A 12,416-nucleotide genomic window follows, 5' to 3' on the forward strand; every position below is an offset into this window, starting at 1 on the left:
GGTCTGGGAGGGTCCCAGGCCACTGCTGCTTCAGCCCCTCACAGGTCCTTAGGTGGCCTTAGGGGTCCAGTGACCATGGGGCCCTGCCGTCTGAGGGCCCAGGGCTGGTACAACTCCACAGGCTCTCTTGGCTTCCTCCAGCCCTGGCCTCCTCGGAGGTTCTTAGAGGGGTCTGTCTTTGGCCCCTTCACTGCCTCCCAGGGTCCCTGCCCTTGTCCCCTGCCCTAAGCCCTGTGTGCCCTTCGTCCTCAGCATCTTTGCAGCCAGCTCTCAGGAGCAGCCCTGCCACCCCAGCTACCCACACATCCCTTGCCTGGGTCTTTTGATACAGACCAAAGTGAATTCCTATTTTAGGAGGGAAAAAAGAAAAGGCAGACTAATTTGCCTGAAGTTTTTAACAGTTGATGGAGCCTTGCTCTATTAACCCTCCCAGGGGCGTTTTCATTTAATATGGGGAAGAGAATGCTTTCATTAAAAGAAATTCCCAGTGGTGGAATCTCTAGCATTGTGTTAGACTGATGAGGAGGCAATTCTGAGTTCCCCGCAGGTGGTGCCTGTCCTCCTGTGTGTGAGAGTGACCTGCTGTGATGGGTTTTCCTGAGACCATTCGCTTTAGTGATCTTTAAAGGCACTTGTATTTAGGCTGCACGTGAGGCTAACCTCAGCTCAGAGAGAACTGGGGTTTCTGTGACTCCCCTCCGTAGGGCTGCCGGAGATGGACATGGTTTCTACTTCTATAGAAGCCAGAGAATTGGAGATGCAAGGAGCTGGAGGCAGCCTCCAGTCCTATGTGACATAGGTTTTACAGGTGGTGACCCTGGAGTTCACGGAGGGGAGGGACATGCCTAGGTGACCTGTTGAGTTGCTGGCCCCATCCCTGTGAAAAGAAGCAGGCCTGAGTTGCAGCTGGAAGAGTTTGCATGTTTCTGGCCGTATGGTCAGAGACACACAGGTGAACTGTGGAGGTGTTTAGGGATAGGACACCCCCCTCCCCCACTGCCCCGGGTATTGTTAAGCACTGGGCTTTAGTCTTGATAGTGGTAATTGTGAAGTGGATGGCTGAGCGGTCTCTGAGGGGTGTTCCCATCGATGTCCATGACCCCAGAAAAGGTGCTCAGGCAGCAGGAGGCTCAGGAGAATCCCAGGGGCCCCAGGGGGTCCCATCTCCTGTCCTCTAGGTGAGGGCTTGAGACATCTGCTCTCCTTGGCTGAGTTCCTGGGCTTGAGGCAAGAGAGCTCATCTCTGCTTTCCCTCATTCTCACATCCAGTGTGGTGGGAGTAGAAAGTCTTCTACCCACTTCCCCTCTCCTAGACTGGGCTCTCCAAGGGGCTGGGCCTTGGGTTAGGACCCAGGCAGTGGAGTGGTGGGTGGTCCCCAGCCATGAATTTGTAGGGCAATGCACAGTTTCAACAAGAATCTGAAAGGAAAGGCAAAGAAAGGAAAGGAAAGGCAAAGAAAGTGTTCCAGTCTGAAAAGAAAGGCAAAGAAAATGTTCCTTCAGGGCAGGAGACAGTGGGTGGCCTTTTGGGGACACTTGCTGTGTGGTCCCTGTCTGCCAGATTTCAACTACAGGTCATGACCACCCATGTACATGGGCCCAGTGGAAGAGCAGGGACCCAAGCTTTTAAGTGGGTTTGCCTGGCCCCCAGCACAGCCTTCTAAGTGGAATATTTTTTAGAGGTTTTTCCACGAAGAGGTGGACTTAAGCAACTTGTTGAGTTAGCCTCCCTGAACGTCATCATGGACAAACGCCTTGGTTTCTTTCTGCCCGGCTAGTGATCCACAGCAAGGTGAAGACGATCCCAACCAAACCCCGTCAAACAGGAGCACAGTCTCCGCTCTTCCAAATCACTTTTATTGAAGCCATGGCAGCAGAATATACAACGTGGCTCAGATACACAAGCAGCACAGGGCCTAGATCATGAGATAATTTCCCCCACACCTTGGGGGATAAGGGTGATAGGTATTTCTCTGTGAACACTATATAAACCGTATAAACACCACACAGCATTCTCCAGGAGCTAGAGCCCAAGGGCACCCCCTGGGATCCAACCTTTAGTGGAATATCAGAGGCAGTTTCTGGGCGGCGGGGAGGGAGTTTCCCCACAGCCAGGAGGGGCTGAAGCAGCGCGCCCCACCCCCGCCCCGTCTTTGCCGAGAATGCCAGGCAGTGACAAGCAGCAGCGAGGGAACAGAGGGGGTGGCGGCAGGGCTGCATAGCTCTTCAGCATCTTGATCACCAGTATCTGGTATCATCTGGTACCATCAGTTGGTGGTATTGCCAGTGGGGCCAGAGAGGCGGAGGGAGCCTTCTCGTCCACCGGGGCAGAGAGTGCACCTCTCTGCTTGAAGACGGAGAGACGGGGTGACGAGGAGCAAGGGGAGGAGGAGGGGCTCTCACGTTCTTGGCAACCTGGGAGGAGGGAGAACGGAAGTCAGGCTGCATACTCAGGAGACCCAGAACAGTTAGGGGTGGGTGTGATGGGGATGCCTCTGCTTGTAGAGTTCTAGGAGCAAATGGACCCCGGAATCTTTTTGATGGGATGCTCTTGTCAATGGGATGACCCAGGATACTGGGGGAGAAGGGTCCGGAGACTCTAGCCAGGATTCGGGTGGATAATGAGTGCAATACTATCTCACCACATTGAGGTCAGAGGACCCGAGGAAAGGAACCGGGGGTACCTTCAGGATTTGCAGCGAAAGGAATACGATAGAAGGAGTGGGTATGAATGAGTCTTGGTCCCAAGTTTCTCCTAAGTGTCACTCACTAGCTGTGCAGCTCTTGATGTTCCTTGGCCTCAGTTTCTTCACTTCCAAAATGAGGATATTAACAACTGTTCCTCACGCTTTGTAGTAGAGACATGGCTCAAGGGAGGTGACTAATGTCACCTGAGGAGTGTATTGTGTTTATCGAGTGTTTCAGGCCGTTGCTATTAATAAGAGGATCTCCCAACAGGAAAAGAAAGGAGGAGTCTGATGGCCCCAGACTTAGGACCTAAAAGCAAGATCCTGGGGAAGGTCAGCTTTGGGGACCCACCCCCAGGCCCCCAGACCCCACTGCCCGTCTGAGATGCCGGCTCACCTCAGCTGGACCACAACCGCAGCGTCATGAGCAGGTTGAACCCGACCACTTTCAGGAGGAGGACTCGGAATCCGATCACTGACAGGTTTTGGAAGTTTAGGTTCATATCTGCAAAACCAAGGGGCCACATGGGCACAGGTCTGCACAGCCCCCGTGACACAGACAGCAGGGTGGGGAGTGGGGTGGGCTTCAGCGCCGGGATCTGCCTCTCCCTTTGAGCTCTGGCGCACATGCCCTCAGGAACATATTTGTACAGCCTCCAGGGTCAACAGCATTTCATTTCCAAAGGGAAACACTAACTGCATGTACACTTTGTTTTATTTCTGAGCCCCTCTGTGGATGGGGATGCTGGATGCTCAGAACTTACCACGCACAGCCCCCTGGGTCTGGGCCCCTGAGTGAGAACCGCAAGGAGGATGACTCAGTACACATGGCTCAAATGGAAATGAGTATGGGCCCAGGGTAGGTGGTGAGGAGTGGTGGGGATCTTTGAGAGACAAGGTCACCGCCTACATGAGTTCTGCTGCTCTTCTTGGAAGATGGCAGACCCCCCTGGCTATGCAGGGGAAAAGTCCTCAGGGTGACCTGGTTAGTCTAGGGCTATGCATAAGCTGGTCAGAGATTTCACAGCTGGGCCACCCAGAAACTCTCCTGAGCTCTGCTGACAGTGGAGCCATTGAAAGGAATACAGAGGCCTAGGAATGAGTCACTGGTCTAGCAAGACTAGACCCATCCTCAGAGTACTTAGAATGGGAAAGAAAATTAAAGATGGTGAGAGGAAGCTAGGGATTCAAGAATGTCTCCAGGCAGCTCTGTTCTTCCTCAGAACTTCATTCCTAGAGCCACACGTTCCTTCCCACCACCTCTATCCCGTCTGGGTAATTGTGGGCTCATCGCCTCCCCAAACCCGTGTGAAGCCAGGGTAGACCCCTTCCTTACCTGTTTCAAAGCTTTGCTCTACCAACTTGGCATTACAGGGAATGCCTAAAAGGAGAAACAAAGAAACTTTTCTTAGAGTCCTGAGTGTGCTGACTCTCCCACCCCAGATGTTGGGCTGGTGAATGCCTCCAGCCTTTCCATGCTTCCTTGTGCAGAGATCTGGAGGGAACCTGTCCCATATGGGCACCTGCTGGGGCAGCCACTGACCCCTGAAGGACCAGTGCCCTGGCTTCTGGGCACCATTTCATTCACTTAATAAACACTGGTTGTGCTAAGCGCATGTTACATGACACAAGCAGTAAGGAACCATCAGCCCCTGCCCTTGGGCGAGTTCCAGTCTGGAGTCCCATAGAGGAAGTAAGACAGACACAGTGACAAGTGACCCCTTGTAGATGCTTTCATGTGTCCCACAAAGTTTTGACCCCTGCACCCCAAATCTGTTTGTTTTCTCTGTCTTGGTAAATGGCATTATCATCGACTCAGCTGCTCAGAAATAAAATCCAGCCACCTTCCTCAGTGCCCTCTTTCCCTTCTCATCCCTGCATGGTTCTGCCTTTGAAGCCCAAATAGTGTTGGGCATTTAACTCCCCTGCCACAACCCCGCCGCAGCTCCATCGTCTCTCTGCCTCAAGGGCTTCTTGTCTGCTTCCACTCTTGGCTCCGGCAATCCATTTTCCACTCAGTGGTCAGAGTGATTTTTTAAAAAAGTAAATTGGATGTCATCCCCCTGCTCATAGCCAGTCAATAGCTTCTCATTATACCTGGAAGAGTGTCCCCCTCTCCTGATGGGTGAGGCCCTGTGATCTGGCCCTTGCCTACCTCTTCCCTCTCATTTCCTCCTGTCTGTTCTCCCTGTGCTCCTGGTTTGGGCCTCTATAGGGTCCTTTTTCTGCCCTTGGCATGGCTGGTACCTTCTTAGCTTGAAATCCCAGCTCAAATAGCATTTCCCCAGAGAGTGCTTCTGTGAATTTTTTCCCTAAGGTGGCTGTTTCCCCAACTCCAAATTAAAGCATGTGTTACAATCTGGAGTTCTTTAGATTTCTGCTTGCTGTTGGTTGGTCTCCCGCAATTGGAGTGGGGCTTGCTCAGGGCAGACCCCTCATCTGATGTGTTTGCTCCTGCACGGCAGCACCTGGCATGTTGTACATGCACAATCAGTGACTGCCGAGTGAGTGAGTGAATGAATGAGTGAGGTTAGGAGCTGGGAAAGACCTTTGGCAGAGAGGGAGGAATAAGCGGAGGGATCTTGGAACGTGCATCGGGGCGGGGCCTGGAGGAGCAGTAGGGGCTGAGCCGAGGCAGGGCAGTGGGGACGCCGAGTGGGTGAGCCTCAGGGCCAGTGCCCTCTCCGCCACCTCTCCTCCTCTGCTGTTTGCCCAGGACATTCTGTGGCCTACTGGGATGGGGTCCACTGGCGCTCCGTAACGAGAGGGGAGGGGTCTTTGCTGACAATTGATGAGGTTGAGACCACCAATCAGAGCAGCTTTTGGATACCACGGACCTGAGTCCCAGTCACAACCAGGCCTCTCGAAGGAGAAGACTCAGCTTAGACCAGCACAAAGACTGCACTCACCTAAGTTGGAGTAGAAGGTCTCGTTGAAGGTGTCTTCACATTCGAAATCAGTGCTGTTGCTCCAAGCCACGACCCCATTGCTCTTGGAACCTATGGCCCCCATGTCTAGCACGGTGCTGCTTGAGTTGAGCACCGTGGACCTCTCAGCTTTAGACACATTGGCTGCATATTTAAAATCAGTGTATAGGCAGACAGAGGTGCTGCTGGATTTCGGGCTTCTCAGCTGGTACACGGAGGGGTTGGGGTCCTGGATAACTGTGGATCAAAAGGACGCGGGTTAGGAGATTCTCATTTCCCTCCTTGCCCCAACCCAGGCCTGAGACCAGATGCCAGTGATGGGCAAGAGTGGGGCTCCATGGGGCTGTCAAGTCACATTTTTTCAGGCTTTAGATGGCAAAGAACATACTAGAAACCAACTGCTCGCAACGGACGGGACTCAGGGACAGGCACAAACCATGAGTCCTGGCCAAGAGGCCAGGCTCTCAGTGGATGCTCTCTGCCGGTCCCTGTCTGCCATTCAAGGAAACCAGAAATGCAGGGCTACTTAAGGATACTGCCCGTTCTTCTACTTGATAGGAACTTCTTCACAAGCTCAGTAGGCACAGAAAGCGACAACATGGTTCTGGCAGGACAAGCAAGCACAGAAAAGAGGTCCAGCAAAGCGAACCACACGTCTTAGATCTGGGGTCGTCTCCCCTACTTAGCCAGGCATTGACAGGACCATGACCTTTATGATAGACTGGCATGAAGTTGGAAGATCAGTGGTATCACTAGATTTCTCTCACTGATAAAAGTTTCAGACTCTACAACAGAAGAGCTGTGTCCAAGCCCTGGCTCTACCACTTACTAGATACAAGGCCTTGAGCAATGCACACCAGTTCCTTGAATCTCAGGAATTTCATCTGTCACATGGGGATGTTGCCTCATCCAATTTCCTAACCAGGTTATTCTGAGAAGCCATGAGAGTTTCTCCATATAAATGGTATTTAATAAACTGTGAAGTACTGAAATAATCTTAGCCATCCTAGCTCTTGATACTACCAGGATATTGCCATGATATTGTGCTACGGAGTAATACACAGTTTCTACTCTTCACCCCCCAGGAAGCAGGAGTTGCTGGAGGCTCTTCTTTAGTGCTGAGAATGACTCTTCAGTGTTTTCATAGGATTTTGTGTTTTTAATGCAACCCTCAGTGTTTATTCTTTCAGACCTCCTGCCTTTGGAGGAGGAAGCAGAGGTTTGCCTGGAGGATTAACACATTGGGGCCACCCAGAGAGTTTACAGCAGGGTTGGGACGGCAGCTTCCTGTCCCCGTGGTTCTCTGCTCCCCCAGTTCCTCCCCACGCATGCAAAGGTTCGCAGGCCAGCGGTGCACGATGCACCCCACTCGCTGAGCCAGCCAGGGTGGCCTTGGCAATGTGGATATCCAGCTGGACCCAAAACGAGGGGAGTCAGCCCTTGGCATGGCCTTGAGATGCTGAGTCCAGGCAGAGCTGCCTGCGGGTGGGGCTGTCCCTGGAGCAGCAGAGCAGGGGTGGGTCCTGGTAACATGTGAGTGACATCCAGAGCTCTGGTTTCCAAGGATTCTGCCTGCTCCCCTCCAATCTCCATCTGCCTGGGGGGCTGACATCACAGCGTGTTCAGGAGCTGGGCCGTAAATCTTTTCCTGGGCGTGGACAGACGGGTACCACACCCCAGAGGACTGTCATCAGTGGGAGTCAGGAGTGGGACCGGGGAGGGGGACGTGGAAGGGTGTGGAGGTGCTGAGAGGACGTGGCCTCGAGAAGAAGGCAGAGGCTACGGTGCCAGCTGCCACCAGACACACCTTGGCCTTAGAGGCGGGAAGGGGTTGCTGTGGGGGCCAGATGCCCAACTTTGAGTCCTGGTTAAACTCTTACTCAAGTCCTAGAGCCAGTGGGGGTCAGGCTGGAGAAGGTCTAGACCACGTTGTCCCATGTGATAGTCTTCAGCTCCTTGTGACTATTTAAATTAAGACTAATCAAAATTGAGTAAAATTAAAAATTCAATTAACCATTAAACCTTCATTTTAAGAGCTCATAACCCACAGGTGGCGGATGCCCACTGTATACTACAGTGCAGATTGATGGACTATTTCCATTGTCACACAGAGTCCTATCGCACCGCATTGTTCTGGAGAGAAAGGCACCAGGGGCTCAGGGGGAGACCTGGAGCCAACTCGAGGCCTGTGAGGGGTGATACCGGGGCGGGCCAATGGTTGCTCAGCTTTGCTAGTAAGAGATCAAAATGAAAGAGCAGTTAGTGAAGTCAGAAGAACTGAGGTGATTTTTGTGGTCTCTCAAGTCTTGTTTTTACTGGTTGATACTCTTTGGGCCTCCCTATGTACAGTTTTGCTGTTGTTTCTCCTGCCCGGCTGCCCTGACCCCTGATCTCCTCTCTTACTCACCCTCTCCTCCCCCCACTTCAGTCTCTTCTTTGAGCTCATCATCCAAATGACGTGTCTAAAAGATGGAGCTGATCAGGTCACTTTTTGTTTAAAATAATTCAGAGACTCCCTATTGCCTATGGGATCACGCCCACACATCCTGCCACGATGTGGAGAGCTTGAAGTTCCTCCCTCAAATCCTTTATATGCCCTATATGAGTAGAGCCACACCAAATTCTTCACACTGGCTCCCTGGAACGTAAGCTCTGTGACAGCAAAGGCCTGTCTCTAGATTACGACTGTGTCCCTAGTCTCTGCCACATACTAGGTACACAGGAAATAATTGTTGGATAAACAAGTGGCCCAGCGATCATTAGATTTGCAAAATTTCTGCTAACTAGACTTTTTGGTCAAACAAGCTGGATACTGATCCCTAAACGTGACTTTCTAAAGCCCCCTTTTACTTTTACCCTCATGTATCTCCAGGGTGACCTTTTTATCTGAAAACAAAGAATGAGTCTCCTAATTTGGAGGGCTTTAGGGGTCCATCTGCTAGAGTCCTGGGAGGAGAGACATCCTGTTCCATCTTAGCAAGATAAACGCCTCCTACCACTGATGACTCTCAGAAGGTAGCCTTAGCAAGACTGGATCAGTTTTTCAGTGTGGAAGTGCACCTATTCTAGTTCCTAACAGTTCATTTTAATTCAGAACTAACCACAGAAGCGCATGTCTGAAGGCTCTGTGTTAGAGCCCCAGGGGCACAGCAGTGATTGAAAACTCCCTCATCACTAAATCAGTGCTTGGTAGTTAGGCACCAGGAACCCAAAACGTGAGTTAGCAACACTGACTCTGAGTCCCACTGAGGCTCTGGTGAGCGTCAGGAAACAGTGAGCTTGGGCAGACTTGCCAGGAGTAATGGAAACTCTGGTTCCCTTGCCAAACTGCATCCGGGAGGCAGCATCTCTGTACCACTCTGAACGTCTCCATTACAGAAAGCCTTAGGTTTCCCCTCCTCTGAGGGATGGGCTCTTACAGCCCAGTGAGCAAGAAGGGGGACGTCTAGGCCATGAGCCGTCCGTGGAAAGAGCTGGCGCCTCTCACCTTCGCCTCTGGTCTGGATTTCTGAATTGGATTCCCAGTTTCCCAGTGGCTGGTCCTGGCTCTAACTGTCTGTATTCTCTTGAAGGCTCTAGTGTTCCTTTTCTCCATTGTTTATAAAGACATCTTTGGCTTTCTCTCCAACTAACTTCATTATTAGATGTGTTTACTTGGCCAAAATGCATCTGCCTTGTTCATTCCCAAGATCATGCCTTCTTTCTTGGTGTCCCTTATGCCTGGAAGTCCCCTCCTCTCCTTGCTTTGCCCGCACAGATCTTCATCTCTCCTTCAGGCTCAACGAATCCTTTGTCCTGCATAAAACGTTCTCCATCTCGGCCAACTTTTCAGCCAGGACCCCGTCCCTCTGAATCTCTACTGTGCCTGTTGACCTCATCAGCTGGTTAATACTAAAATGGTTTTCAGGTTGCTAAATTTACAATAGTTTGATTACTTTGGCTAGTTTTTATACTATTTGGAGACAGGTCAGACATCTATCTCAGATGTCTTCATACTCAGTCTCACCTTTTACAGAGTGATGGCCACCTAGAAGGCATTTAAAATTATCCACTGAATGATTAAAGTCAAATTTTAATGCGTTTGACCTAGAGAAACACAGATTTTCAAGATCAATAGTGTTGCTTTTTCCCTTCACGGAGGCCTCTGTAAGACAGTTAGTTATAACACCCATAGTCAGCCTTACCATAGGAACACTAATATCCCCCAGGAAAAGATTAGTGATACCGGCCCATGGAGATGCAAACGGTGCCACCGGGAGTGACTCACCAGATACTATGGACACTTGGGTTCCTTTCCCAAATGTGAGTTTCCCGGTCATTCCTCCGGTATTCACACTGCAGGAGACACCATTACAGAAACTCACTGCACCTACCTCCTGCTTCAATAGGAGAAACACTAGTCTCTCACAGGGGACAGAGGGTCACACTCTTTAGAGTTAGACCTTCTGACCTTTTGTGTTGAGACTTTGTCTCTTAACCCTTCCCCTCCGGTCTCATCCTGCTGTAGTGCTCTGCGTTGGAGGTTGTGATTTCCATAAACCAAGAATTTAGTAGAGCAAAACCCCCTTCTCAGGGCAGCAGTATCTTGGATCCTCTCATGAAAGGTCCAGGACTCCTTGCCCATCACCTGACTCATGATTCTTCAGTTTCCAGCCCAAGGATGTTTCCTGAGCATTGAGCGCAGGATGAGAGGATTTTTGGGGATGGGTGGAAAGAACCATTTGGGATCCTATAGAAGAAAATACCTGGGCTCAACTCAGCATCTTGGACAAAGAAGAATTAGTTGTCAGCGTCCACCCTTGCCCCGCATTACTTACTTGGCTGGACACTCAGTCTGGTCCCCGCTCCAAAGTTTAACTTGTTACCAGTGCCGAATCCCCACTGAGGGTAAGGCCTTTGCAATAACCTTCCTGACGTTAACCTGCTGGAACCCACCAGGCTTTGAGGGCACGGTCCTAGAAGGCACCCTGGGTCTTTGTTTCTTAGGGTTCCTATTTCCCAGGGAAGTTGTTCCCCTTTCCCTTTACAGGAATGAAGGTTTAGTAATAAGAAAGCCTTGATGCTGATGATGTTGATAATTATTATTACTATTATTTAGTAAAGCTACCATTTATTGATTACTTGCTTTATGCTGACCATTGGCTCATTATGATGTGGTTATTGTCATTTTGCTGTTGAGAAAATGGAGACTTAATTAGCTAGAGAGGGGAGAGCCAGATTCTCCCCTAGGTCTGCCGGTCTCCCAAGTTGTGCTGTGAATCCCACACCATCCTGCCTCCATGCCTTGTTATATTTGCCATGCAGATAGGGGACTGGGTCACTTTTATCCTGGGAGTGGTTCAATACTCTACTCAGCTCCTTCAATAAGCTACTGAGCTCCAGAGAGGAAGACTCTGAGAGCAGCTCTCCCCACGCCATGCTCATTAGTGTATCCAGGGAATTTCGCTACCTATTGCAATAAAAGAGAATCTGTGTTTGCCATGAACTCATCTCTTTCCCCCAAGAGCACTTGGCTAATTTTCTGAATGTTCAGATAAGCTGGTGCTGATATTATCTGTTTCGCTTCAAAGCACTGACTATCTGCAACTCTTTTTCTGTTTCTGTAAATTATTCTGCTCAGATTTTCATTTCCTCAATTGGCTCTTGGCACTTCTGTCTTTAATATGAGAAATGGGAACATTTTAAGATACCAGAAGAGCTTGTAGACATGGAAATGAGTGTTTCACATAGCCTCGAGTTTGCCATAAATCATTGCCGGTTTTCTCATAGACAAGTGGTCACTTACTTTGCCCTGGCCATGTGCACTGTCATACTCACATGGATGTATGGTCAGCCTGGTCCCGACTCCAAAGAGCAGCTTGTTGTAGCTACCAGACACCACACACAAGGACGGTGCTTTACAAGAACTCTAGCACCCAGCAGGGTCAGCTTCACTGGGGCAGCAATGTCTCCTGTGCCTGTTTTACAGTATCCTCCAGAATCCCTCTTTGTCTGGAGCAAGAGAAAAAGCTGGCGCGCTGAATCCTCCTTCCTCAGCTTTCTGTGTAATAACCTCACAGACCTTTCCCTCCTAGTCGTCCTTGAGCTGGTCAGGCCTTCCTGGAGGGTGGATGCCCATTTTGGGTTCCACACTGAAAGTGTGGAGGACAATTGGAAGAGTCTGGAGAAGAGCCAGGGATTAATTGGGAAGTGAATCTTGAGGGGAAATTCACAGCACTGGCAATAGACGGAAAACCTTGGGCAGGGCTTAATGCATGGAAGGGAGGGCTACAAAAGCGCTTCTTTTAGAAAACAGTTCTATTAGTCTTTGAAGGCAGAGACAGAGAGAGACTAATATTGCCATAGGAATAGTCACATAAAATGCACAAAGAGGACTACTTATCTATGAAGGTTGTGAGAATCAGGAGTGAGTTATGCATGGGGCCTGAAAATCTATTTCTCTGGAGGGTTTTAAGATTAGGGTTGACATTCACATGGGGACAAAAAATCTCCAAAGTTTGAGAGTGGTTTAGACAAGTCCTTCTCAGTGAGAATTTCACAGAACTCTAGTCCTAAATTTCTCTACAAAAGAGATTCTAAGCTCAAAGAAGTTTGGAAAATGCTGTAAATACTGTATTTCAGTCCTGAAGACTGACAGTGCATATGAGCATTTTAAAGGCTCTGAGAAGGCTTACAATAAAGACATTTAGAGCTTCTTAAACTTATTTGATCCAACAATGTTTTTTTCTTAAAACACCCATAACCTCTGTGGAACATGTACAGGTTTAGATATATACTCCCTGGAAGTCCCTTTTCTAGTTCA

The 12,416-nt window shown here is 50.0% G+C and overlaps 1 gene segment (V, D, J or C); it reads right to left on the reverse strand.

The window, feature by feature from the left end:
- Window positions 1–1,843: 1,843 nt before the first annotated feature.
- LOC130844884 (T-cell receptor alpha chain constant-like) overlaps window positions 1,844–12,416 on the reverse strand; it is a 590,793-nt gene continuing 580,220 nt past the window's right edge. The window contains 4 exon segments of the C gene segment in view: window positions 1,844–2,415; window positions 3,085–3,192; window positions 4,024–4,068; window positions 5,597–5,851. Coding sequence covers window positions 3,086–3,192; window positions 4,024–4,068; window positions 5,597–5,851 — 407 coding nt within the window.

This window comes from Hippopotamus amphibius, chromosome 2, assembly GCF_030028045.1.
Source record: "Hippopotamus amphibius kiboko isolate mHipAmp2 chromosome 2, mHipAmp2.hap2, whole genome shotgun sequence".
In the NCBI taxonomy this organism is placed as follows: domain Eukaryota; kingdom Metazoa; phylum Chordata; class Mammalia; order Artiodactyla; family Hippopotamidae; genus Hippopotamus; species Hippopotamus amphibius.